The sequence below is a fragment of the Clarias gariepinus genome, chromosome 25 (assembly GCF_024256425.1).
Source record: "Clarias gariepinus isolate MV-2021 ecotype Netherlands chromosome 25, CGAR_prim_01v2, whole genome shotgun sequence".
NCBI classification, from domain to species: Eukaryota; Metazoa; Chordata; class Actinopteri; order Siluriformes; family Clariidae; genus Clarias; species Clarias gariepinus.
Window position 1 is genome coordinate 12,245,267 of NC_071124.1, and position 27,679 is coordinate 12,272,945.

At 39.8% G+C, this 27,679-nt stretch overlaps 1 protein-coding gene across 14 annotated transcripts in view; it reads left to right on the plus strand.

The window, feature by feature from the left end:
• Positions 1 to 449: 449 nt before the first annotated feature.
• Positions 450 to 27,679, plus strand: part of mbnl1 (muscleblind-like splicing regulator 1) — a 58,557-nt gene continuing 31,327 nt past the window's right edge. For 3 of the 14 annotated variants that reach the window (XM_053486734.1, XM_053486733.1, XM_053486739.1), the window contains exons 1-3: positions 455 to 597; positions 1,547 to 1,683; positions 18,528 to 19,223. In XM_053486734.1, the coding sequence (XP_053342709.1) occupies positions 19,050 to 19,223 (174 nt within the window). In that variant the 5' untranslated portion in view covers positions 455 to 597; positions 1,547 to 1,683; positions 18,528 to 19,049. Of the gene's footprint in view, positions 598 to 1,546; positions 1,684 to 12,219; positions 12,332 to 12,853; positions 13,097 to 18,527; positions 19,224 to 27,679 lie in introns of those variants that run through there. The other 11 variants (XM_053486730.1, XM_053486732.1, XM_053486726.1 and 8 more) reach the window with 9 other exon arrangements.

Consider the following 27,679-nt stretch of genomic DNA (forward strand, 5'->3'; position numbering starts at 1 on the left):
TGTTTTTGGGATAAATTAAGAAATGAATGGATCCCACTCTTTTAAGCTTACTTGCATGATTCCTTCTCATGTAATGTTGGAATGTTTCTTCCTGCTGCTGCTGTCACCGCCGATCAAAATCCATGTATGGGTTTCTAGAAGATAGCTTTTTAGCAGTGCCTACGGTCAACCATGCTATAAAAAAAAGCTTGTAGGATTTGTTCATAATGCAAGCCTATTAACAGTAGTTAGTCAGGAAACTACAAAATACATATTTGTTTTATGTCTTCCCTAGTTCTCTATGTCTCACAGTCAATACAAGTCCCACACTAAATGACTTCATACCCGTCCATATCGGCTCATGACTGTAGACTTTCAATGGTGGTTCCTTTTAGATTTCAATTCAGTATTTTTCTTCTTACTTTCCTCCTCTTTTTTTCCTTTCTTTTTTTTTTTCGCAGAGCTGGGTAAAGAACGTGTCAGGCGCTCAGCGTACTGCAGTGTCTGGGGACCATAAATAGGGACGGACTGATTCTGCTTCCTGTCAGCAGCCAGAAGAGAGGACAAGGACGTGGTGTGTTGGATGTGAGACAGAGAGCCAGCTAGAAAGACAGCAAGGTAAGCAAGCATCTTTGCATGTCTGTGTTAGCTTGTGCTGCAGTGACAGAATGTAGCTGAATGCCAGTGACATGGAGGGAGGAAGGAGGGCAGTGTTTTTGCTCACACAGAATGCTGTGGAATGTTTACCTCTATACACTGACATTGCAATGTTTATACAGAAAGAAAAAGACATTTCTGTGTTTCACTGTCTGTCCTTCCTGCATCACTCTTCCTTCATCTCATCTCATCACTCTGTCTCCATTCTCGCACTCTTTCTCCCCACTCTCTGTTAGTGACGTTATGTTTTGATCTCTTGCAGCAGCTTACATTCTAAAACCAGAACAGAAATGCAATTAATCAGAAACGCACACACCTGGCGCAACCTAAAAAGAGAACTGAAATAACCCTATCTCACACACACCCACACACGTACACACATGGGTGACTAGCAGACACGCCCCTCTTCCTGTTTAACTCCCCGTGCTGTTATCTTAAGCGGTGCAGTCTGGTTCGTTGTGCATGTTGCTTCCTCTTTCTCACAGAATAGACTTAGAATGTGTTTCTATTGCATTGGAGCATTTGAGATCAGGCCTGTGATTATCAAAGATTAAAGATGAGATTTAGGAGTCATAAGCTGATAAAATGCTTTTTGTTTATAAGCCTTGTCCTGAAAGCAAGACTCATGGAATTAATATGTCTCTGAATCATATTGTGTATTCAGATGCAAATGAGATAAAGGCAGGTTTCCATGGAGATCCTGAGTCTTTCAGTTTGCACACACACACACACATTCACCCGAACACACTCTGTTTTGCAAATTAAGAGCCCAACCATTCTTTCCTTCTGATCGATAACTGAGAACTGCAATCCCACAAGCACACATTCATACACTTTTTTGTACCATCCTCCCCACACACACACACACACACACACCACACACTAACGCTTCTGTGCGGCTGTGTTGTAGGTGTTGCTTCCGCTTGCAGCGCACCACACTCTACAGAGAAGCTCTCACCCAGAATGCATAGCGGTGAGCAGCATGTGGTGTGCGGGTGAGTTCCTGTCTCGCTTTCAGAAGGAGCTCTGCACCAGCACCACACACAGGTATGAGCTAAATTATCGATTTATACACACTCACACCCGCACTCACACACCTTTTATTCAAATGTATAGTGCCCAACACCTTCCTACTCATCTACTGACACATTTTTAATATTTTAAGAACATAATTTCTGCATGCTTTTTATTACAAAATATGAATATAAGAAAATGCCCCTTTTTTATTTTAATGGTTTGGGTAACTAGGTAAAGATGCAGAACAGGATGGAATATTAACAGTTCTATGTATTAAACTGAATCTCTGTGCAGTTAGAAAGTTAAGAAGTGATCGTATCGTATGAAAAACGGCAAACCTCCCTGATGGTTTTTCGTTGTCTTTTATAGTATGCAGTGGGGTTTGCATGGTATTTAAATTTTTTCGGAGCTAATTTTACATGCCAAACACCTTTTGTTATGTTGTTTATTGATTTATTGATTGCCAGTTTATTTCCAGAGTGGGGTTAGTTGTGCGATTTATTCTTCTTGTATGGTTGTATCGAGTTTTCAGAGCACCATACAGGAAGTGAAGCAGTTGTACATGATACTTATGTATTTGACTTCACGCTATTTTTATGCTCCATATGCTGACTCATGTAGCAGAGTAACAGAGTAAAAATACTTCATGCATATACTTTTTAAACTTGGGTTCTTTAGTAAGAAATTATGAATAGATAAATAAAATCATCATGCATTACTTGAATGTAATGTGTTCATACTGTACGTTGGCGCGTTTATGGTGCGTATGTCCAGCACATGTTCTAAGATGGACTGGAATGATCAAAAATAAGAGGTTATATAAAAAGAATGCTTATAATTAGGAATATTTAGATTTACTTCTACATTGGTTACTTAAATTCATTACAGTTAAATGGTTTCATGCTTGTGTGGATGTTGGACATTTAGCAACTTCTGCTTTTACTCAAGTTAGTTTCTGGACTAAACTGGCTACTGATCTTGTAGTGTTTAAATAGTGTGATGTAGTTTTACTACTTTTAAGATAGATTAGTAAATTTCGGCTTTTGTCTTCAACAAGTAAATAGTTTGAGCACTGTTTCTGCCACTAAACACGCAGAATTATCGAGCAATACTGTTATTATGGCACGATTGTAAAAATAGAGTGTTAACAGTGTTCGTCAGGTCGGTGCTGTTCTGTTAATAGCCGTGCCACTCGCAGCAAGCTACCACTGCTAATTAAAGATGGCGGAGGTTGGGGAGGGAGGGAGTGGTTTTCTGTTATTTTTTCCCCTTTATCATTGTGAGATGTGTTCACACTTCCTTGTCCTCACTTCTCCACACTCTAATGAAATGCCGAAGTGTCGCTTTCCCCCTAGTGTAACCGCTTTCTGTGCTTTTAACATTGCTTCATGGTTTAGCTTAGGAAGTATGTGTGGAAACAGAGTACAGTTCCAATGCGCCTACATGCACAAGAGCAGAAAACCAAACATATAAAGCTGAAATAAGACCTGATTATCTGGTTGTGGATTTCCATATTTTGAGTTGATATAGAAATGCAGTTAAGCATGAACCGTCTGGTTTCACGTCGAGATCGGGCAAAGCAGGTGTCAGCTGTATGTACTCTGCTGAAATGTGGCTGCAAGCACTGTTTATTTTAAACCTGTTATAGGATGTTATCATATATGGTTTTTCTTCAGCTCAGGATATACCTTTAAAAACTTTAAAAAAATGTAATGATTTAATTATCAATAGTTAGGGCTGGAAAAGACTACATTAGCACTATTTTATGGTTAGGAAAAATATAATTAGCTGTATACTCGATGGTAGTAAACAGTAAAAAAAAAACATAGAATTATAATTTTTATGTAAGACATTATACAATATAATAAAAGTCAGTTGTCTAATATCCACATGGGTGACATTTTCACTACTGGTCCGCTGCTTGTAGTGTTTGACTGCATCTAAGTGCTGTCTGGCACAGGAGAGGAAAAAAACATAATGACTATTTAATTAGCATCACCATTAACACTGTAGCTTTCAGGTTAAATTCCTTGTCTTTTTTTCAGTTTTTGACCATGGACAATGTGACAAAGATTTTACAGAAATAAAACATCTGTACGTATATATTTAAACATTTAGGATATGTATTTTTCTATTAGGATATGACATGAGGAAGAAACTTTGAAGGAACAATAATCAAAAGGAAACCAGTCTTTATTCGAGTGAGACCAAAAAGTGTGACCATAAATAGATCTGGTCTTAAGCTGTATGTTCTGAGGCCAAAGGTGCTATTGTATAACAGGAAATTCGTTTCAGTTAACATAAAGTCCGCTTAGATGAGGTTATCAACTGTTCACTGATGGAGACTCGGGTGCAAAATTGTTGATGGCAATTTCAGTCCTAAAAATATCAGAGTTATAAGCCAGCATAGTAACACTGTGTCAACTGCAGTTCAGAGCGTCTCTTAATGGTTTCTAAGTGGAGTCATTCTCAGTAGTCGCATGTATCTATGAGCATGCGGTCATCTTTAGCAGCAGTGAGTGATCTCCATGCTGAGAACTCCAAACGAAAGTAAACAGCAAGATTTTATTTCATATTATACAAACTTTTTCCATTTACCTTGAAAACGAGTGACCTGAAAACCCACAAATCGTGTGAGATTGGGAAAGTAGGCTTCCAGGTACTGTCATTCAATAAAAAAAACAAAAAAAACAAAGATTGGTGGGTCTGGCAATATGAAATCACAGTAAATGTCACTGGATCTTTTGGCATGTAATATTATATAGGGATGAATAAATCATTATCTCCATATATATACCATATATGAAGATTATTGGATAAATCATTATTAAATTAAATTATATTATATATAATATATATATAAATTATTATTATTGGTAAAATATGTGTATTATTTTGTTAGCTTGTTGTATTTATAGTAAAGTAACAACATAACTTATAACAGCTTTCTACTCCTCTGACTTGTTAGCATCTCTAAAAATGATTTATAATTACAGTGATACTGATGAGGATAAACTACTTATGAAAAAAGTATCTAAAATAAAAGCAAAAATTACTTGCAGTTTGTGCATTTAAATACAGTAGATCTTTCTCTGTATCTCTTTATTAAAAGAAAGCAAAATACTTAGGCGCTGCAGCTAAAATTAAACAGAGAAAATCTTAAAAATGAAATCTACTATCCTCGTTAGTATTCTCTGAGATTATTACACATATTTTTAAATTATTATTATTTTTTAACAGGACAATGCATATTAAAAACAGAACATCTGTAACATGCCAGAATTAGCCAAAGGCTAGTTTTCATCTGTTGTCCTGTAGGCCTGTTGTACAATGGCACCCTAAAAAAGCATAAAGTATTATAAACAGTCAAAAAAAAAAAAAAAACAGTAAAAATCGGCAGGTTAGCACAGTGTTAATCGAATAGTCACAGCAATAGCGTACTTTTTTTTACTACAACGTCAATTAATGTCAACCAAAGCACTTGGGTACTTTCATTTTTCATCTGAAATGGAAGATATCTCTGCTTTTACTTTCATGAGGTGTTGGCATTTTTGGTTTTGCTCTTTCTGACTCCACTTTTTTTTTTTTGCATTTACCCCCCCCCCCCCCCATTCTCTCTCTATCCCCAATCAAAAGTTTTTATTTGTTTTCTCCATTATAGAGCAATATTGGATTTTTTACAAAACACATGGAATTAGTTAATTAAGTAACACAAAGGTCAGCTGTTCTGAGATTGTTCATGTAAGAACAGTATTGTCAAGTGTACATTTGCGAAACTGGCTCTCATGAAGACCATACCAGTATGAAGACCATACTTCGGCATTGTTTTACGATCATGGAATTAAAAGGAATGTCCAAACCTTGGACGGGTTTTGTGTGCGTGTGTGTGCGTGTGTGCGCGCGTGTGTGTGGGTGTGTGCGTGTGCGCGTGCGTGTGTGTGCGTGCGCGTGTGCGTGTGCGTGTGCGTGCGTGCGTGCGTGCGTGTGTGTGCGTGTGTGTGCGTGTGTGTGCTGTGGTGGTGTGTGTGTGTGAAGAGGGAGATAGCACTTTTCACCCTTGTGTTTTCTATCAGTCATATTCACATGAATGAAAGTGTGAAATGACTATATACCATTTTTCCACATTAAGTCTGATGTCTCTGCTCAACTTCTTATGTAAGCAAGAAGCCTGAATGTTGCGAGTGTTATCTATCAGTCTTTTTTTGTGTGTTCTTTAAACCTGTCTCAGCATTGTTGAGATTGGAAACAGATTACAATAAATTATGTGGTGCATCAGTGCTGTGTATCAGTGGTGTCACTGTGGTATTAGCCAGGAATGAAAGCCTGTGTGTTTTAACGTGCTGTTATTGATTGAGTAACCAACTAGTCGATTGGTAAAAGGCACTCAATCCTTTTTCTTACCTGACATTATTGATTTTCTTGGAAGGATGAAACTGCACTTTTTTAATATGAAACTTTCTTTAACAACATAAATAATTTTTTACAATTTTTAAATTCACTTTTGGGAGAATTTTTGCAAATTTGTAAAAAATATATATTTCTGCTGATAGACTATTGCAGAAGCCATAAAGGCTACACACAGTGCCTCAGGATTTTGCACAGAATACACATGGGAACAGGATACTATGTTTGATCCTGAGCTCAGAGCTCGGGTTCTTGTCTGTGCAGAATGTGTATTTTCTCTCTGTGACACACGGCCTATAGTGGATTTTTGGTAATGCATAACATTTCTAGATAAACGGGGCATTTCTAGAGAAGCAGGGCATGTTTAATCAGCTGTTTCAAGAGAAGCACTACAGAGCACAGCTAATGATTTTATCTTAAGTTTGCCAGCTGTATGCATATAAATGTGATATTACTAGTGTAACAGTCTGGAAAGATGTTGAATGCCAATACAGCTGTTACAGTATGTTAGATATTTGGGTGTAAATACTGCGACACTCTGTTGATGCTAGGCGATAGCAGCAAGTCACCGCTTGACTGTGGTGAAGGTAGGCTGGGTTAAGCTGTGACATTCATTAGGTTAGTTGTCCAGTGTTAAACGCATATTTTACGTACAATTTATTCAACATTTGTTCACTGGTATGTAACCATTTTATAAGTAAGCACATGCACTCAGATGGTTGCATATACATCAAATGTTTCCTGCAGTTTCCTTGATGTTAAATAAAGCTTTAATCATGACACGTTCTATCATTTATACTGCTAGCAGGTCATTTCTGTCAATTTGCCTTGTGCTCTGCCTGAGGAGATCACATCGGGATTGGTGTACAGCAGTAAATGCAGTTTGTCTGTTTAGAGTCACAAGTGGATCTCAATTCAGTTTGCGATCAGATGCTGTTAAAATGTTCATGCGTCTACAACATTACATCATCAGCAAAACAGAGAAGAGCCGTTACGCACTGTATTAATAACAAGAGGAAAAGTTAAAAAACATTTAGCCGATAAACTGGACCTGACTGCCTTAATCTGAAATTGTTTACCACCTGGGTGAGTATGAACAGAAACAGTTTAAGAATTATATTAAGAGACAATGAGAAGGATTTAAGATCAAGTAATGCGATTGAACTGATGTGAATGGTGATTGTAAGCTTGAAGTCTAAATTACCTTTGTCAAATAAATGAGAAAGAGGCATAACAAAAAAACAGAAGGGATTTTTTTCTTTCTTTATTGATCATGAAAAGAATAAAACATTTTTATTTAAATAAAAAAAGACTTTCTTCTTGGGACTGTTTTAGCCGCTACTGAATAAAGCACTAAGAGCTATTTTAAAGCATTATTTTTTTTCTAACAAATAAATAAAATATGATTCTATCGAGTACCTACAGGAAACATAGTGTGCTTAACAGAACACGCTTTATGTCTCTTCTCTGTATCACAATGCTTCATTGTTCCACTTTGACTTACTTTATTCATTTGCTATGGTTTTTATTTTTCATATAAATGTAATAGACCTGGCGGCATGGTGAAGTAGTGGTTAGCACTGTGGCCTCACACCTCCAGAGTTGGGTGTCCGATTCCTGCCTCGGTCTGTGTGCGTGGAGTTTACATGTTCTCTCCGTGCTTGGTGGGTTTCCTGCAGGTACAATTTTCTCCCACAGTCCAAAGACATGTGGAGTAGTGTAATTGGCATTTCCAAATTGCCTGCACTGTGTGAGTGAGTGAGTGGGTGCAGTTGCTTGTACCCTGCGATGGTTGATGGGAGTCCCCTGGGATAGGCTTCAGGCCTCACATTACTCTGTACAGAATAAGTTGTATAGAAAGTGAGTGAGAGTGTAATGTAAGTTGAGGGGTGGAGGCTTTGAAGATCGGACTTCATGGTCCAGCGCATCCTATGGGCACTCTCATATATGTGTGTGTGTGTTTGTTTTTCACACACTTATTTTTCAAGCATGTAGGTGGGAGGCTGTGATGTAATTTAGGGACTATATCTTTGAGTCCTTCTCTGGTGGAAAGTTACAAAATTGTCAGCGAAAAGCAAGAGCTTAGCAGAACAAATACAAAAGACAGTTTCAGGATAAGTGTTTGTTTCATTTATGAATGGAAATTTTTAGAAATGATCTAAAAGACCAAGAGGTCTGGAAACTGTGACTTCTCCCTCACTGTCTCTGACTAAACTCTGCAGTATGTCTAGAATGGTCTTCACTTGAAACACAGACAAAGGAATGCTAGCCAAGTGGGAGCTAAATAAATAATTAAATAGAGCCAGGAAATATTTTTCCTGTGCATAATATCTGAATGAATTACTGAGAAAGCAAAAATGAGGAAGAGCGAGGACCAGTGTTGTAAACAATTGTTGGATTGTCACATTGGACTGAGATTTAAATGTGCAAACTGCCATAGACTTACAATACCACCATGCCAAGGTCAACCACAGCAATGCTCAAGCTTGAGCTTAAAATTGCCAAGTGGATTAAAAGGGTTTTTGTTTGTTTGTTTGTTTAAGACCTTAATAGTTCTGAAATCAGACTAAAGCAGCCACAACTTGTACTTATTATACTTGTACTAAATAATATATAAGAATAGCTATTAAATTAATACCACTAAGAGGTGAGGTAAATAATGTTGATTATTTCTTTACAAAGGCATCTGTCTAGGTGTGAGATATATAATAAGGCATCAAGTTAACAGTAGGTTGTCAAAGTTGATGTGTTGATAGCAAAAATCTGGCAAGCTTAAGAATCTGATAAATTGTGACGACTAGAGGCCTTTATTTAAGCATCTCAGAAACAGCAGATCTTATCAAATGTTTCCTGTACTGTATGTAGTGGTTAGTACCTACCAGAAGTGGTCCAAGGACAACCAGTGAACCAGTGACAGGGTCAGAGGCACCCAAGGCTCATTGATGCATGTGCAGAGTTAAGGCTAGCCCCAGCATAGCAAAGAGCTAATGAAGGACAAATTGCTAATAAAAAGGTTAATGTTAGCTATGATATAAAAGTGTCAAAACGCAATACATCAAAGCTTGCTGTGTATAGAGATGCAAGATGCAATAACTTGACAAAAGGGTCAGGGTGATGACCTCCAAATTCCCTTGATCTAAATCCCATCAAGCACCTGTGGAAGGACTAACAATACCGATCTACGGAGGCCACACCTCTTAACGTACAGGTCTTAAAGGATCTACTCTTAATGCTAGGTGCTTGATACACCTCGAGGGGTCAGTTTTGGTTATGGGGTGACCTACACAATAGTCAATATGCAGGTGGTGTTAATGTTATATTTCTACTCAAAATATAAAAAAAAAAACTAAAATAGGAAATAAAAAAAAGTTTTAGAAAAGTTAAATATTACACAATCTCTAGGGCACTGGTGGCTTAGTGGTAGGTGTTTCGCCGGCCATGCGGAAGGCCTGGGTTCGATTACCAGCCACTGCCCAAACCCCCTAGCCACTGGATGCAGTGCCGGTCCCAAGCCCGGATAAAACGGGAGGGTTGCGACAGGAAGGGCATCCGGCATAAAACCTGTGCCAAGTTGTGGTGCGGACTGGATATTCCGCTGTGGCGACCCCTTGCCGGGAGCAGCCGAAAGACCAACAACAACAACAACAACATATAACACAATCGCTAACATTATTTGTAAGTTATTCAAAGGTTTTGTGGACTAGTTTGAAATTGTACACCCAGACATCACCACAAATCCCTGTCCAGGACTATGCAGGTTCTTATCAATAAGAACCAAGACCTTAGATGTACACACAGGTACGGTATAACTGTGGCCTAGAGGCTGATAACAGAGGCAGAAAACCATACAATGGATGTCATGGCTAATCATGGACCAGTTGTCCAGACTGTGTGCTTGTGGCACCATTGTATTGCTTTAGCAGATGAGTGCCCTCAGCTGGGACCACCTGAGAACTGACTGATTGACTGCATACCATCTTAATATTTAAGGTGTGTGGAGAGAAGATGAATCGTGAAGTGTGTTTAAATATTAAGAAGTTCATTTGTGGTCCCCCATATGGATCTTCAGCATATGCATAGTGATCTGAACCAGTTCAGCCCTCTTAACTCCAGAATGGGAGGAAAACCATTATTCTTCTTCATAATTAGAATGTTCATTGTTTGACACTGAAACCTGTTCTCAACCATACGATCTACCTTTTCTATTTGGGTTCTGTGCAAGGGGATCATCAAAGCAGGTTTACAGTTAGGCTAATACTGTATAAGGAAGACTGAACCTTTGTGGCTATAGGATCACTGGACCAGGATTTTGTTGAGTATCGGAGCTTCATGGCTGGTTTATTTTGCAGTACTGGTATCTTATTTCCAAAATCCGCGCTCTTTCCAGGTTCTCTTTGGCAGCATGATCAAAGAGTATCCCTGGCAAAGAGCACAATTGTTTCACAGTTTATTTATACATGGACTTGCTGTTGTGCATAAAGGAGTTTGGCTCAGAATTGCACCGCTCTGGACACAGAGCTTGGTCATTGGTGGGCATGTGACCTAGAGTGTCCTGCTTTAGGAAAGAAAAAAGCTCCTCTAAAGCTGTCAATGTTTTTTTGCTCTCTTTCTTATGGATTGTAATTGTGAGCAGCATTGTTCAATAAACTGCATTAATTGCCACTGGTTGGATGTCAGTATCTAATCCTACTTGACCCACCACCATTTGGAGGGGGGCTGTCACAGCTAGATTAGAGGTTCTCAGCAATGCATATGAGCTGACAGAGGTATGTACACTTTCGGTTTTGAGCGTTACTGAGGTCACAGTTGAAAAAAAGTAGTTCAACTCCCAGGAAATGATCAGCCTGGAATAACCTTCCAGTCATTGTTAGCACAGACTGGACATTGCATAAAAGGGACAGCTCTTTTGAAGTACATGTGATTCCACACTGCCAGGTCATTCACACACCTAGCACGTCAGTCAGGCTGCGTTCATGACTTCTTCCTTTGGCTTATCAGTTCTTACCAAATGTGTATCAAGGTCTTGGCATGTGTGCGCATTTATAGAGCTTATGTGTTTACTTTGGGTTTTTTTAACTTTCATTTTTTCTCCTTACTGACATCTCCTCCACTCAGAGATAGCATTTGCCAAGTCTTGAATAAAATGTTAGTTATAAACACTGTTATGACTGTGTTTTAAAGAATGCACTTGAAACTGTATATGCTGTATAATGTGAGACCTAAAGGCATAAAGTTTTTTAAACCCCAAACACCTACACTTTTTTTAAATACTTTCTTTAAATTAAGGTTCGTCATGTTTACTGTGCAGAAATGTGTACAGCTAACATTCTTAAATGTGACCTGATAGTTAGCAAGTTCACACCAAATTATCTGTCTCATGTCTTATGGGGCTCAAATTGTCCAAGTTTAATCATTAGCCAGGGAAAGAGGGAGAGAGCGAGGGAGCATAAGCGAACAGGGATCCGCGTGCCTGGTTTTGGTTAATGCATTGCTGCACATATATAGGTGTGTGTGTGTGTGAGAGAGAGAGAGAGAGAGAGAGTGTTTACCATATCACTGCAGTCTGCATTGAAGCAAATCCTCAAGAGACTGAAGGAAAGCACTAAATAGTTTCTCACACAGCCCGTCTGTTTTCGTTTTTTTTTTTTTAAATACCTTTCTTTCCTTCCTTTTTTTCTCCTTTTATTCCCCCCCTTCCCGCTCTCCCTCTTTTTCTTCCCCCAGAGGTGCTGTGACAACACTTCCTGGGTGGTGGTGGTGGGCAGGGTTATGCTTGCGCATGATTGGTCGTTCGGCTAGATGCTCTGCGCAGTACTGTTGTGCAGTTAGGCTGCTGTTGCTGCTCTCGCGCACTCTCCCTCTCTCTCTCTCTTGCGCGCGCACACACTCTTTCTGCCTGTCTCTCTCTTCCTCTCTTGCTTTTACTCTTTTGCACCGCTGTGGCGCTTGGCTCTCATACACACACACACACACACACACACAGAGGGGTACGCGCAGGGGCTCGCTCACGTTAACCAATAAACACATCTACATGCAGTGGAGCAGCAAGGAAGCAGACACATGTTAGCTTAGGATTTCTCTCTCTCTCTCTCTCTCTCTCTCTCTGAGAATGGTCCAGCTGGTGCCTGGGGCTCTGCTGTCGTGGCCTGCTGCCTGCATCTGATCACGATCTCTCTCTCTCTCTCTCTCTCTCTCTTTTACACACACACACACAGAAACACACACACAGACACAAACACACAGAGCCGGCTTACAGGGCAACACAATGTAAGAGGTAAGGATTCCCTTTATTTTTAATATCTCTATGTTTCTTCTCCAGCTACGCCAGCTGCGGCAACAAAAAGCCTTCAGGCAGTGCAGGACTTTCTAAGTATGTGTGTCTGTATAGGTGCGTGTGTGTGTGTGGTGTGTGTGTAGGGGCTATGTTTGGATTTCCATGGAGAGCTACTAGTTTGCCACACACAGGAAACAGGGCAATTTAATAGGTTAAAGCTGTCACTCCACACAGACACACAGTGTGTGTGTGTGTGTGTGTGTGTGTGTGTGTCAGGAAGCATAGTGAAGGTGTGACCCAGCTTCTGTTTCCCTCTTTTTTTCCTTGTTTAGATTGAAACGGCACGTGGCTTGTTCAGTGTTGCTGTTCTCTCGTTTCTTGTCCTTGTTCTGTCTCAGTCTCTATCTTTCCTCGTCTGTTTGTTGAAAGTGTGCGTGTGTCTGGGTTTTTTTTGCATACACTCTGCGTGCCGAGCTTCCCGCCCCCAAAATGTAAATGAAGTGTGACATGTCTAGTTGGCGCTTCCTAATATGGGGTGCACTGCGTTTCAGTAGGATCCTGCCAGCCACTCTAGGATTCCACCAGGGTGTGTGAGACAGAGGGTGTGTATGTGTGTGTGTGTGTTTGGATGAGTCTGTGTGTGTTTGTATCAGCGTGAGAGAGACCATCAGCAGGAGGCTAGAAAGAAAGAGAGAGACGGAAAGAGATGTCTATGCATGGTTATCGCTGCTCTTTGAGTGCGTCACTCCTCTCGAAAGACGCCATGTAAGTACTCGGCGCTAAACTCGACACTAATGCCTGCGAGTGCGAATCTGTAAGCTCGAGCCTCCTGAGCTCTCTATCGTTGCAAGTCGCTTGGTAACCCGCAGCTGGTTACGGCTTGTTATTACCCTGATGACAGAAACAGTTTCTTTAAGTTTGTTCATTTCTCTATGTCGGATTTGAAACAACACATGGTGTTGGGAAGCCGTGTTTATTGGTGGCATAATAGAAGTATGTAAAGCTTTTCATTAGGGTTTAATGTTTACCGAATGCAGGCGATATCATAAAGATTACAGCCTGGGAGTGGCGTGTTGTGTTCCATGCTTTAGGAAAGGGCTGGGAGTGGTATGTGTCTGTGTGTTTGTGTGTGTCGCACTTTACAGGAAAAAGTGAAAGTTCTAAGGAAGTCCTATCACATGCTGTTGGTGGGAGAGGCACCCACTCCGGGCGTGAACGCCTCTCCTGCAGATCAGTCCGGTTCACACTTAAACTAAATACTAAGCATGGAACACAACCCGACCCCAAAACAGAATACACAATTCTGTATAACATCCCTAAGATGTGTTGAGGTATCGAGGATCTACACAGGCCTGAACCATATCACTGTTACAGGCGAGTTATTGGGTCAGAGTTGAAAGACGGAGTGATTCATAGGAGTCGGTTTACTCAGGGAGGAATCAGTTGTGCAGTTTGGAGTTTTTACGTGCTGTGAGTGCAGGACTGTAAAGGTTAACGTGGATTATATTAATATGTTATAAAATGACTGTAATGTGTTTAAGGAGTTTTAGGGCTTACGCATACACCATGTGCATATTTTCCTCTGTGTTTGTATTTAGTGCAGGTGCACACAGCTGTGTGTTGTGTGTTTTAATATGAAGTGTGAACACGAAGCAAAAACAGTCCAAGTTACAAGGTTTGCAGTTCTATGTATTTATTTATTTCAACAATCTGATCTGTGCTTGTGCGATGGGGCACATTTATTTCCGTTGATGACTCGTATAGGTCATCAGCGTGGACAGGCCTCCGCCCTGAAATGACCCGCGCACATCTATCTTTGCAGCATCGACAGAAAGAACAAAGTCACAACACAAGGATTCACTGAAAAGATTATTTGCTCTAGAGCTCAGCTGACATCTTTTTTTAACTGTTCTTGATTAGAGCAAGAAGGTGGGAAAAAGCCCAAATCCTAGTGTTTTAACACTCTGTTCTGATGTGTTGGAGGAAGAAGAGCCTATAGCGATATGAGCACGTGCTGTCAAAAGTGCAATTTGATTTTTAATCTGGCAGTTTGTCAAGAAGTGTTTACAGATATGTCGCATTTAAATTCGGACATAGCGGTACATCTGTCTGCATCCTGGTCTGGGACACAGACACATGACGGAGAGGTTTGTGTGTGAGTGGATTTGGATCTGGATCTGCTTGCCATCCATTGTTCATACTCGAAGGAAATTAGCACAAATATGGCTGCAATCAGCAACTTTGGAGTGGTGGCTCAGGCGGCTAAGGCTCTAGGTTGTGGAGGTTGGGATTCAGGTTCGAGCCCCGGCGGTCGATGGTTGCCACACCCCATGCATGCAGTGCCGCTCCCAAGCCCGGATATAATGGAAGGGTTACGTCAGGAAGAACATCCGGTGTAAAGACCTGTGCCAAGTCTTGTGTGATTCGGATGGTCCGCTGTGGTGACCCCTTGACAGGAAAAACTGAAAGAAACTTTATGGCTGGGATCAGCAGCCCGTGGTGTTCTGTAGACATAGGCGCATTTTTACTTGATATTCTGTACACATCTTAGATGTTGATGATCTTATTTTTCTGTATGGTGACATGAATAAACGGGCCTGAAAATCTCCTTTTAGACTTAAATTTTGAGGGTTTTTTTATGGGTTTAAACTAAATTTCACAACACAAGGAAATGTTGAAATTCTTGCTTGTGCTGGTCATGCATACTCAACAGATGCAGCAGAATAAAATGCTTAGATACTGTATATCCTTACCACAATCTTTGGGCAGATTATTATTATTTTTTTTTTTGGCTAGTCATTGCTGAACAAATTCTAAATGAGTCGCCTGTAACTTTACCAGAGCAACTGTCATTTACAACCCTGTCTTTCAATTCTTCCTTTTTTTTGAGACATATCATTACCTACGTATGTGAGTCATGTAAGTGCAGCGATGTGGTTTTGCTAATGACCGGTCAGCATCACTCTCTACACTTTACACCCAAAACCTCCTCTGGAAGAAGCAGATGAAGATTTCATGACCACAGGATCACTCCTTAAACTTCAAATAACTAAAACTAGTTTATCTCAGTTTAGTTTACTCAGAAAACACAGGAGTTTGGTAGGATTTTGGATTTGTTCCAGGCCTTAGCTTGACCTGCTTACTGATAATGCTTTCCAGGAGGCCACACACTGTTTTAAAGCCCGCTGCTGGGTTTGTGACCAAGCTGCATCACAGAGCCAGATTCGAGAATTCGATCAGACTGAAGCACTCAGGCTACAGATGAACGCTTTTAAAACATCTACCAGTCTGTTTAATGTTACTGAGGGCTAGATATGGAAATTTTAGGTTATACTTATTTTTAGTTAGTGTTGCACAATAAATCGCATAAAATTTGCAATATGGACATGTTCTAGGACACGTGCAATCATTTAACCTACTGTACCAATTTATTACAGGCAATATACGCACAATTGGGAATTTGTGCAGAGTTTGTCGGAAATAAAAGTACTGTACATTTAAAAAAATAGCTTTAAGGTGATAAATATTTGGCAAACATCCTCTTAATGGGATCATTTATCCAGTTATTTGGTGTTAGTCCAATTATCCAATTATTTTGGCCTAGATAAATATGTTTTAAAACAAAATGGCACATTTAATAGTTAAATATCTCAGATATGTCTTTTTTTTTTTTATCAGATCCCGCAGTCCTAGTTTTATTAAGTATTGCACTGTTTTGTTTTTTTGCTGTGCGCAATAATCTCGTGGCTCGTAAAAGAACTATTATGAGAATAAAATACATCATTTTATAATGCACATTAATGTCAACGTCAGTGTCATCAGTGAAAGACGATCTTTTAGCTACCATCAGCCGGATAGCTCTCACTGTGATGGCTTGATCCAGCAGTGTAACTGTGCTCATCTCATCCTTCAATAACACACAGAGCACATAGCTTACTAAATGAACTGGCCATTTAATGTTAGCTTGGTAGCAAAAAATATAAGCTCAGGATGAAGAGAAAAGTGTTCTTCTGCGAATCTTACAGATAATCTTACATATGCTTTTCTCAAGACACCTCCGGGGAAGTTAAGCATTTCATAGACAATAAAACTACATGTATAAAGTCTGGTTGTTTTTATTGGATGTTTGTATTCTTTAAGCTAACACCACATCAACCTTGAATCAGTGTCCTCTTATACTGTACTTTTACACACTTTTACTCTCTGATGAGTGTTTGATGTGTTTACAGTCTCTTTTATTGGCTGTGGCTCGTGCCATTCACAATGCACTTTTTCTTTTTTTTCTGACCTCAAAAACTAACATTGTCCTGACCAGAGATAAGTAAATGTGTAAACAATGATTTTTAGTTTCAGTAAGAGGGAAACACCTGAATTTCTTACCATGACTTACGCGTGCACATCAGCTGCCATTTAGGGGAACACTGCAACTGTGTTATAAAATGTATAAAACTTTTGTGGATAATGTCTTTGGTAAGTAAGACTTGGAGTTAGTTAACAGGCAGAAGGAACAGGCATCTGTGACATGATAAGGGAATGAAATAATCAGCAATCAGGTGAAACAGCACTTCTGCATACCAGCGGGTTAGAGTGCATTTCTCCTGATAGAAGTACTGGCAGTCTTGGAAAACAAGACAGTCTAATGGCTGCATTCAGAGTTCTGCTTGCATAATGCGCAGACCGTTATTGCACATCCATAGACTGCAGACCATCGCACCTGAGTTGTATATACAAATGTGTCTACGTCATGTGCTTTTAAGTACTTAAGCACATTTTTCTTTGGTGATATCCGTCCAGGCATTGTGCACTATATAAGTCTGTGTGTAACACTGTAACACTAATCAGCAGTCTGTGTGTAACACCAGTTTTCTCTGTAACATGATTTGGATGATGTACAGTTAATACACTCTTGGCATTCTAGAGATGCATACATACACACATACACACATGCATGTATACATAAGACACAGAATTTTTCCAGCTGAAATATTTAATTACTTGAAGTAAAATGTGTATACATATCTATCCATTTCTCTCACACACATTTTCACTCTCACACAATGCATTCCTTGCACTGCAGTGATAGAAATCAAAACTTCCAAGTCTAGACATGATTCCCCTTTAATCATCAGAGTAATGTTCACAGAGCTCAGCAGTGCAGGCATTGGCCTGCTCACAGAGGAATCTGACAACAGTGCTGACAAATGCAATGTACAGGACTACACACACTTACACACTCTATCAAATGCACTCCCTTCCTGGTCCTGTGACCGTAATCACTCCTACTGTTTAAGTTCCAAAGGTTCATTGTGTTCGAATTCTGAAAGTGGTTTGAGGTAAAAATTTTCTCTTCTGTCTTTAGGCTCATTTTGTAGCTGCATAGGATCTGTTGCTTACTGAGTGTCAACGTGTGATAGTGTGTATGCAGCAAATTCAAAAAACAAACTAGAGAGCACATGCATTTCTCTCTCTCTCTCTCTTTCTCTCTCTCTCTCTCTCTCTCTCTCTCTCTCTCTCTCTCTCTCTCTCTCTCTCTCTCGCCTCTCCCCTCCCCCCCTGCTTGGCGCCTGGCCCAGAATGCGGTTGCAACATCGCGTGCTCTGATTGGATAGCTGGCATCATGCAACACTTTTGAGAAAAAGGAAACAAACTCACTCTTTTTCTTTCCGCTTTTTTCCCTAACTGTCTCTCTCTATCGCTTTCTGTATCAATCTCTATGTCTGTCTCTCTTTAAATAGATTTGCCATGGCTTTACTGCTGAGTGCTGCACTGTAAGTGATATGCTATTAGAGTTGATATGCCGAAGCCTGCACTGATGCTGGCTAATTTACACACGCCTTCTTTGTGCGTGTTAGAGTTTGACAATGCACGGGATAGAATGAGAGTAGAAAGTATTCTGCAGAGTGCTTTATTTGCCCTACCTGATGTGTTAAGTAGACTGCTTTGCATTTTTTGTGGGTGAAGGGTTTGTGCAGCTGGCCAGGGAAACCAGTCTGAGACATGGAGAGAGGGATAGAAGGAGAGATAAAGTGCAAAGAGAATGTAAAAGGGGGTTAAACTAACAGTATTGGATAACCAGTGCCAACAGTAATGGCCTTTATGCCCTTTATTCAGCATCTATACACAGCCATATGGTCACAAAACAATCATGCATGATTAAGATGTTGATTTTTTTTCTCTCCCTCCCTCTGTCTTCCAGGTGGGTACTGAAGGTAGTGCCCTCTCTTGCTGCAGCTTGGACCCGCTTATAGTGCCAGTCTCTGCTTTTCGCAAGCTTGCTCCCCAAACCAGGCCTGGATCATTAGCCGGTGACCACTGACCTCTGATCCTGCAAACCCCTGCCACCTCTGCCAACCCCAGACCTACCACGTGCATCACCTTCCACACAGCTGCAGTAACCCAGGAGCTGCCAAGTGCCAGTGGGATCGTTCGGAGTCGGAACATTTTTACAATTGGAGCTTTCTTTATGTCCGTGTGCGTGCCTGTGTGTAAAAAAAGAGAAAAAAACAGCCAGAAGTAAATCATTTTCAATTTATTTTCTGCCTGGGAATTCTCTGTGATTGTGTGTCGTGCCCTTGACCCCCACACACTTTGTTGTGGAATAGGCTTCATGTTAATTGTTTGAAAAAGAGAAGCAAAGAAAGACTCCCTATTAAAGGACAACCCAGCAGATCCTCCTTGAACACACATACACACACACACACACAATTTTGTGCTAGCCATGGCAATGAACATGGCCCACATTCGCGACCCAAAATGGCTGACACTGGAGGTGTGTCGTGAGTTCCAGAGGGGCACGTGCTCTCGTTCAGACGCTGAGTGCAAATTCGCCCATCCAGCCAAGAGCTGCCAGGTGGAGAACGGCCGAGTAATCGCCTGCTTCGACTCGCTCAAGGTAAACCCATTAATGGCATTATTATTATAGCACACGCCTTACAGAGTGACTCAGAGACTGAAGCGAGAGAGAGAGAGAGAGAGAGAGTAAAAGCAAGTAAGGATAACTGACGAAGACAGAGATTAAAAGAGCAGGAAAGAAAGTCAGAGCTGTGGTGAAGGAGACTGAGACGCAATGAGAAACAGAATGAAAGAGTGAGACACCGTGACATAGAGTGAAAGTAACAGACCCTGACATGCTAAGAAAAAGACTAAACTAGGAACTTGCAGTTCATGTCTTTTTTGTGAAATGGGTGTGACCAGAAACCTAAGCTGGGGCTGGTGATATCGTGATGGGGAATGAGGCACTTAAGCACATCAGTGGCTGAGAATGAACACTGAAGAAAGACACATGGTTGCGTTATAATTGCCATCCTGTCCAAGCTGGTTGGTAGCAAACAGACACTGAATATCAAATCAGACCGCCGATGATAAATAATTTACTAGCAGGATCTCCTGAGGTTTGTCCCATTAGCTTGCCTTCGTTGTCTTTGCCATATAGCTACTGTAGAACCCTGGTGGTATAGTTTTTTTTTATGCTTTTTTTTTTTTTAAAGATTTTTTTTCACTTGCTGACTTAAACACAGTGTTTATCACAAAGATTAGATGCAGGCAACTACAAGTGCAAAATACACATAAAAAAAGAAAGTTGCACAACATTAGAATTTTGTTCATCTTTCTTTAGCTGCGCAATGTGTTCGCCAACTTGTGTGTAAAATGATTCCTCATGCTCCCAGAACGAATCTTTCACAATCTGGTTCCTAAATGTCAGACTGTGTCGTCAGCAGGACAAAATGCATTGATGAGATAACCTGGTCATTCAGTACATTCAGGTCAGCTGACCTTATTTTTAGTGCCACATAATGTTGCCCTTACCAACGGAAACAACCCCAGATCATTACACTGCCTCCAGAGTCTTGTACAGTAGACACTGTCTATGATTGGTGCATCGTTTATTAAATTATTCCCTTTTTAAACTGCCACACCCATCACTCTGGAATAGGGACAAACTGAACCACAGGCCCAATCGGTATTCTCCCAAGCAAACAAATTATTGTCATTAATAAGTGGTTTTCTTTTGGTCAAACAGCTTTGTAATATTTTGTGTAATATAAACACAGCTGTGATTTCTGCTGTCAATTTTCTGCACTTCAACTTCATCAAGAGTTTAAGTGATTTTGATTTTTTTTTCCAGACTACATTTCTTCCACAGATTTAATAATGTGCTGGACTATTTTTAACCCACTTCCAGTAATTTCACATCTTCCTTTATTGTTTTCTTTTTTTGATGTAGGCTAATAATTTTACATTTTTGAAACAGCAACTTTTTTTAGGGAGAGACAGTATATCAGGTTCCGTCAGTGCAAATAAATTCAGGAACGGAAATTCAGGAACAGAGATCACATTCCAAATTAAACCTGTTTCATACAAAATTACTTTAAGTTTATAACTTGTGTTAATGGAGCAAAGTTTTTTTTTAGTTTGCAAAGTTTAAAATTTAGTTACATGCTGTACAATGCATCTACACTATTTTATTTTGATCATATTGTCTTTTGAATTTTAATTTATTCATTTATTCGTTTATTTATTTATTATTTTAAGAAGTCTCACCGTCTTCATCTTACTCTATATATTTCTAATGTAATTATACACACTACATGTTTTTTTGTCCCAGTTTCTTCAGTGTCTTCTGCTTATTCAAATTCTCCTTGGTTATAGAGCAAAAAAGCACATGCAAGAACTTTAGATAAATACTGATATTTTTTTACCTTTACCGCTTTGCAATGTAAAAAACACACCATTCTTCATAGTGCATACACAAATCAGTACTTTGGGATTTTAAAAAAAGCAGAGCCTGAAAGTGTACCATGAATATTGTATCGTCTTTGCTGCAGTATAAGGGAGGTCAGCACACCCAAACCAGTTACTCTGTTGGTTTAAACTTGAAAGTAAGACAGCAAGCAAGAGTGAGACACTAATCCACACAAGCTACATAAGAATCTTTCTGAACTTGAACCAGCTCACACAATTATAGGCCTGGGCACGCCAAGAAGATTTCACATCAGTGCCAAGATCTGGCATTGGGTGTGTTTTTTTGCTCTTGAGGTGTCGTACAACAGAAGCTTTGTGAAAACAACGGGAAGAGGAAAGTATGTGTACAGGAGTAGTATATCTAGAGAACCAAGTCGATCTGTTAGAGTTTTTTTTTATTGTATACTGAATGACATGGTTTAGGTGTCTATTCTATTAAACATACATTACACAATAATCGTTCAACACACCTAGATGTTTCTAGGTATAATACACAAAATTCTGCGGCCAATGAATTGAGTTGGTGTTACTCAAGTAAAACGTGTGATGAGGTTGTGTGTGAGGCACGATTAGCATAAGGCGTGTGTGGAAACTGTTAGTCTTTGCTGACTGTGTGAAGTGTATTAAAGCTTAGACTAAGCTTAACACATCTTTGACTGTAATTTTGCTGCATCCCCCAACCTGTAAACACACACACACTTACTATCTCTATCTGTACAGGGGATATAGCCCATGTTATCATACTTTTAAAGCATGTGTCATATTAAATGAAAGAATTAGAAACAATTTTTTCCTGTGAAAGTCCCCAAAGATACAATTTAAAACTCGATTGTTTATGTACTGTGACAGCCTTAGCAGCGACCTCATTTCCCCTCTCGTCTGTTCCATCCACTCAACATTCAGTATGACCAGTATATTAATCACCAGCCTGATCATCTTTCATCATCTGTTTCTTCAACATGTTTTTTTTTATGTTTGAATGATTCATAGGTCACTGTGTATTTTAAAACAAAAAACTTTCCTCTGAAACTGCTCAGATACACGGACTGGACTGAAAATTTGAGACAAAAAAAAAAATGGCCAAAAAAGAAAGGTAAAAAGATCCTTCAGGAAGCTTGAAGAAGTATTTCTTAAAATTGCATAAAGAATATAAGAAAGTCTGGCTATTCGGAAGCAAAACATGAAAAAACCATTTCAGAGCCACTGTTTTAATAAACACCTGAAAACACAATTCTGGTTGCTTACACTAGTTATTTATTATCCAAGTAAACTGGTTCATGTAATTCGACATTTCCCTTCTATATATTTTTTAATTCAGTGCTTAAGTTTTAATAATTTTTTTGACTAAAATACAGTATATTGAAAAATTGCACGTCTGAAGACTGCTAATGTTTAGTTTGAACATTATCAGTGTTGTAGTTTATGAACATTATCAACATAGTTGTTTCACATTTACAGGGTGCCAGGTTTGATGCTACACTCACGTTTCTAAGTTTTGCATCTTCTCCCGATCTTCATACATGCTAAAGCACTTACTAAATCTGACAGGAAGTAAGCGAGCTCCGTTATTATGGAAAGCTAGGTTTCATTTTGCCAGACAGTTATTCAAATCAAACTGAATTTCTGGCTAACTGAGAATGTCTTAGACAAGGACATGTTTAGTAAAACCGGTTCTACGAAGGTTGAATTGTCATGTTCAAACGATTCAAACGTTTTGCTGCCTTGCATCTCTGTAATACTGTAAATATAATACTTTTATAGGAGCATGACAATAAATCATCTCTTGCAGCAATCCGAGTCAGACAACAAGCTCCTCTTACTGAAAATTATCTTGTTTATTTATAACAACCGTCCTTAAGCCCCTAAAAACATGAACAAGCCTTGTAGCAAAGTTTACAGAACTGTAAGAATTATGAAACATTATGCTTACTGTATGTGCATTCAATGCAAAAGGACTAGCTGCGTTTTAAAGTGCACCTTATGTGGTATGCACACTTCACTTTTGAAGTCATTTTAAGACATTAAGATTGTTCTGTAGTGTACATGTACTAACAAACTGAACAAAATTCCGTTTTTTGTTGTTTTTTTTTAGAGTTTTTTATTTTTGTATTGACCTGGGCTTAAACACACTGATTAGATTGTGCCCCCTAATGTGACCTCAAGTAAAGAAATACCCTTAAGACGTTGCTCGGCCCTGTTGTTATCTGGTGTGGCGTGACTCAGCAGTGGCTCATTTACATAGACACTGAAGCTGTGCGTTTGAAGCAGGAGTGAAAAAGTGCATTGTCTCAAAGGTAGTACTTTATATCTAGAGCACTAACACTCACACACACTTCGGGGGAGCTCTGAGACCAGTGTTAACTTGTTGAAGACATATATTGGGACATATAATGGATGCTGACATTCTAGCAAGCCACTTTCGAGTGAGAAAAAAATTGACGTGTGATGAAGCCAGAAAGTGATGCGAATATAAAAGCTGCGTAAATAAAGTTTCTCAGACCATCGCTGTTTAGCGATATTGTGGTATAAAAGCACAGTGTGTGATCAACTTGTAGATGAAGATAAGGTTTCTACACTTATTGTGAAGCAACTTGTGTTTGATTTCAGAGTGTGACAGTACATTAGTACACACTGCAGTAAATAAATAGATGTGTGCTAGTTACACTGTTTATTATATTAGTATATCATAAAACACGCTGTAGTGTTAACCCACCGCTGTAGCCTTTAGTGTCCATCGTCTGTGCTTGTACAGGAGTGTGTGTGTGTGTATATATATATATATATATATATATATGTACGTTCTGTTCGTCCAAGTTGAATGTTTCTCACCCCCCTTTGTGGTTAGTGAGCTAAAAAGAGTGTCGTCACATTTCACACACCGATGCTATTTAATGTTGCATAGCAACGTTTTTTTTTTTTTTTTGAGCTCTTCACATGTATTCGTGTTAGAAGCTTTTTTTTTTTTTTTTTACACTCGTGTGATCTCCATGGTGTTGCTCTGCACTAAGAGGTTTGTGATGCTGCTTTTCTGCTTGCTTTCTCTATAAATCCCCAGCCTGTGCTTTGCTGCTACAGCGGCTGAACCTGCGCTGGTTGTGTAGCGTGTTTAAACCGAGACACTGAAACTCCAAAGAGAAGGTCATGCGGTTGACGGCACACATCTGGTGTTTATTGGTGTCCATTACTGCCTTTAATTCTGTTTTAGTCCTCAGAGTTTTGGTGGTGAACAGTTCTGTTGTAGCGTGCGTGGTGCAGTTTTGTCGTTGCTAATAGTGTGTGTGTGTGTGTGTGTGTGTGTGTGTGTGTGTGTGTGTGTGTGTGTGTGTGTTTATGTGCAAAAGTGTGTACGCAGTTCGCGCTCTGAGCACCACTTCCTCTGAGAGCAGTGGGGAACGCCACTCTGTAATTTTCCATCTATTTTTACATGGCAGGAGGAAGGCAAACACCCACATGCACACACACACACACACATGCAGTTGGGGGGAGGGGGGTTAGCTATTTCATAGATCTGCTGTGCGTCCTTGGCAACAGGCCAGATGTTGCTATTAAACACTGTCATCACGTGCAAGGACAGCAGCAGACATTCAAACTCACAGCTTGTCACATGTCTGCTTATGGTGTGTGTGTGTGTGTGTGTGTGTGTGTGTGTGTGTGTGTGTGTGTGTGTGTAATTTTGAAATGTGAAGGAATTGTCTAACAGCAGATGTGGGTCTAGCAGCTATCTTGCGCGCGCGCGCGTGTGTGTGTGTGGACACTGACGTGGACTTAGTGAGAGTTAGTACTGTAAAAGCACAGCATTTAGTAAGGGCCAACTCAGGCAAAGAAACTATTAAACAAATTGTGATCAGTCACACACACACACGCACACAGAAGCCTCATCTTAAGAAGCTACCAACTTTTAGAATAATATATCTCTTTGCCACAGCTACTTAAACAGCAGGGTACTCTCAGAGAAGAACAGGAATTTAGGAAATCGTTTTAAAGCAAGTGCATTAAAAGGTGCAAAGATATGATGTGATATGAAAGAAGACCAGACACAGAGATACAGGTTAGTTAAGGTAAGGGGAGAGACAAGTGGCGGTGGGAGACTTACTGAGAGTCAGGGATAAAAGTTCACGCAGTGGAAAGGCATGTGGATGACGTGAGGGAGAGAGCAGGCTTTTTCTTCGCGTCTAATGAAAAGCAGCCGAGGCAGCATGTGGAGCGCAGACTGAGAGGAGCTGCTAACAATAACTGCCTGTGTTCAGCTACGCAGTATGCTAATATTTACATATTTACATCTCGGCAACGTCACGGCCGTACACGCTGAGCTTCACAGTCACGCTTTAGGCGCGAAAGCTTCTGCCTCGATGAAGACATGCAAGTTTATCAAGTGAAGTTCTAATTCTTCAAGCCTCATAAAAACTTATGAGAATATATATATTTTTTAAGATCTCAAATTTCATAACCTGCGTGTGAGTGAGTGAGAAAGGAAATGCAGTACAATAAAGAGATTCGAAGTGAGACAGAGGATGGTCTTCTTTCTAAGCTTATAATTAGACGAGATATCAAGTGACCAGAAAAATAAACAGTGGGATATCAGGGTTATTTTTAAACGCTCACACACTGACGCTCTCATCAGATGGGGGGTCACATGTTCACCACAATAATTGGAAGATTACTCATGAACTGCCCACTCTTGTAATATTTACTGCTTTGGAAGTGTTGGTTTGTTGACCGCTCAGAGTTCGGTCACGGTGCCAGGCCAAGAAATCAGAGTTTGTAGTGTAATTGCAGTGCAGCTCTAATGCCCTAACATAACTAATGACAAACATGAGATAACAACGAGCCTGTCTTCTTTCAACTGTCGTGGAGCATTTATGTTGTGAACATTAAATATTTAGGCTATGTGCACCATTGATCATTAGCTAGCTTACATTACATGATATTTTCCATATTTTTGATACATCATATTTTCCAGTTGCTTAGCAACAACCACTTAAGCAGCAAGTGTATCGTATCCCATGACGTAGTCCACATTAAAAGCAAGATTTCAAAACAATAAAGGCTATATTTATGTTAACCGTGTATTATATCAATGTAACCTGCTCCGCAGACTGATCCAGATAAGATAGCGAACACTCCTCTCCACCTGACTGTGGCTAGGAAACTAATTTGAGATACACGATCAGATATAAAAACTGAGCAGGTTTCAATTACTAAATGATTTTCCCAGATACTGATTTTTTTTGCACAGTGTAGACGAGCTGTGGTGAAGGAGCGAAGGGAAAAACGATGATGTCAGAGAGGAAGCTGAGGAACTTCAAACAGGCGCCAAAAGAATGTTCCTTTCCACTTCGGTCCCCTAAGGCAGGGCCGTAACCGCTTCCTTAAGAACTCTCACTTTTCCACAATAATCTCTTCTCACTGGGACCCAGTCCACACGTCCAGTCTTTTCTGAAAATATCTTCATATACGTGAAAAAGCAAAAACAATTTGAAAACACTTCAACGGCAGATAGGACATAACCTGTCATGTCAGTCATCAAATTTTTTTTAATAGCATGCAGATTGGGTGATAGCAAAGGTCAAACACCAGCATGGCTAAAAAAAAAAACAGAAGGAATCTCTCACACCGTATGTTGATGTAACCGTACATCTTCATTAATGTTTCCAATCAGCAGGTAGAATTTCGGCACAAAACATTGCACCTCGACAATATTAACATCCTCTCACCCTGACAACAGGCTACTTACACAAACACTTCCGCATTATAGCTAAAATGGCACTTCTGTTTCCGTCTCGAACTATAATGGCAGTTTTAATTTTACACACGGAGCGTGCAGGATGTAAGAACACTCAATGTTCCTGGAGAGACGTGTCAGATTTGTGTGTTTCATCATGCATAAACAACACTCAAGGTAAGAAGACAGCTTTTAATAGAAATTAATGCCAAATTTAACTTTGTCCTAGTGCTATGACTTCATATTAACAGTGAAAAACAGATGTTGCTGTCTCGTTGTACTGCTAAACGTAGACAGTCCAGACAGAAGATGAGAGATTTATGCTATTTTCAATCAGAAATGCATCACAGCCCTGAAAGTGGGTAGCCCATAGTGAACTGGTTAAATACTCAGCAGATTAAAGATGGAGTAGGTGGGTACAGGATGCAGGGGAGTCGGGGTAAACTAGAGGTTGGACTGGATCAGGATGTTGAACAGAGCCTTGGCTAACCAGAGGAAAAGAAAACAGTTATGACCTTTTCTTAAGTGCGAACTGGCAAAGAAGTGTAACTACTCCTTATATTTATGGTTAAATACGAAGATTGTATTGGCCAGTTATGGAGCTGTACAGAGAATGTCACACACTGGGTCCACCGCACAAACATTGTAACAATTAAGCAAAGGAAAATTTAGTGCCGTAAGATTCAGACCCAGGTATCCATTGATTGTTAGAATATTTGGGCTGGTTCATTTTGGTTGTTCATACTCTTCTAGAAAATAGTGATACTGTGGAAAAATTAATGATACAGTACACATCTTGCTTTTATCTTTTCCGCCCCCAAATTCATGGACGTATAACACAGCCGGATTAACAACTTGGCTAGCTGACCGATATTAATAAAAAA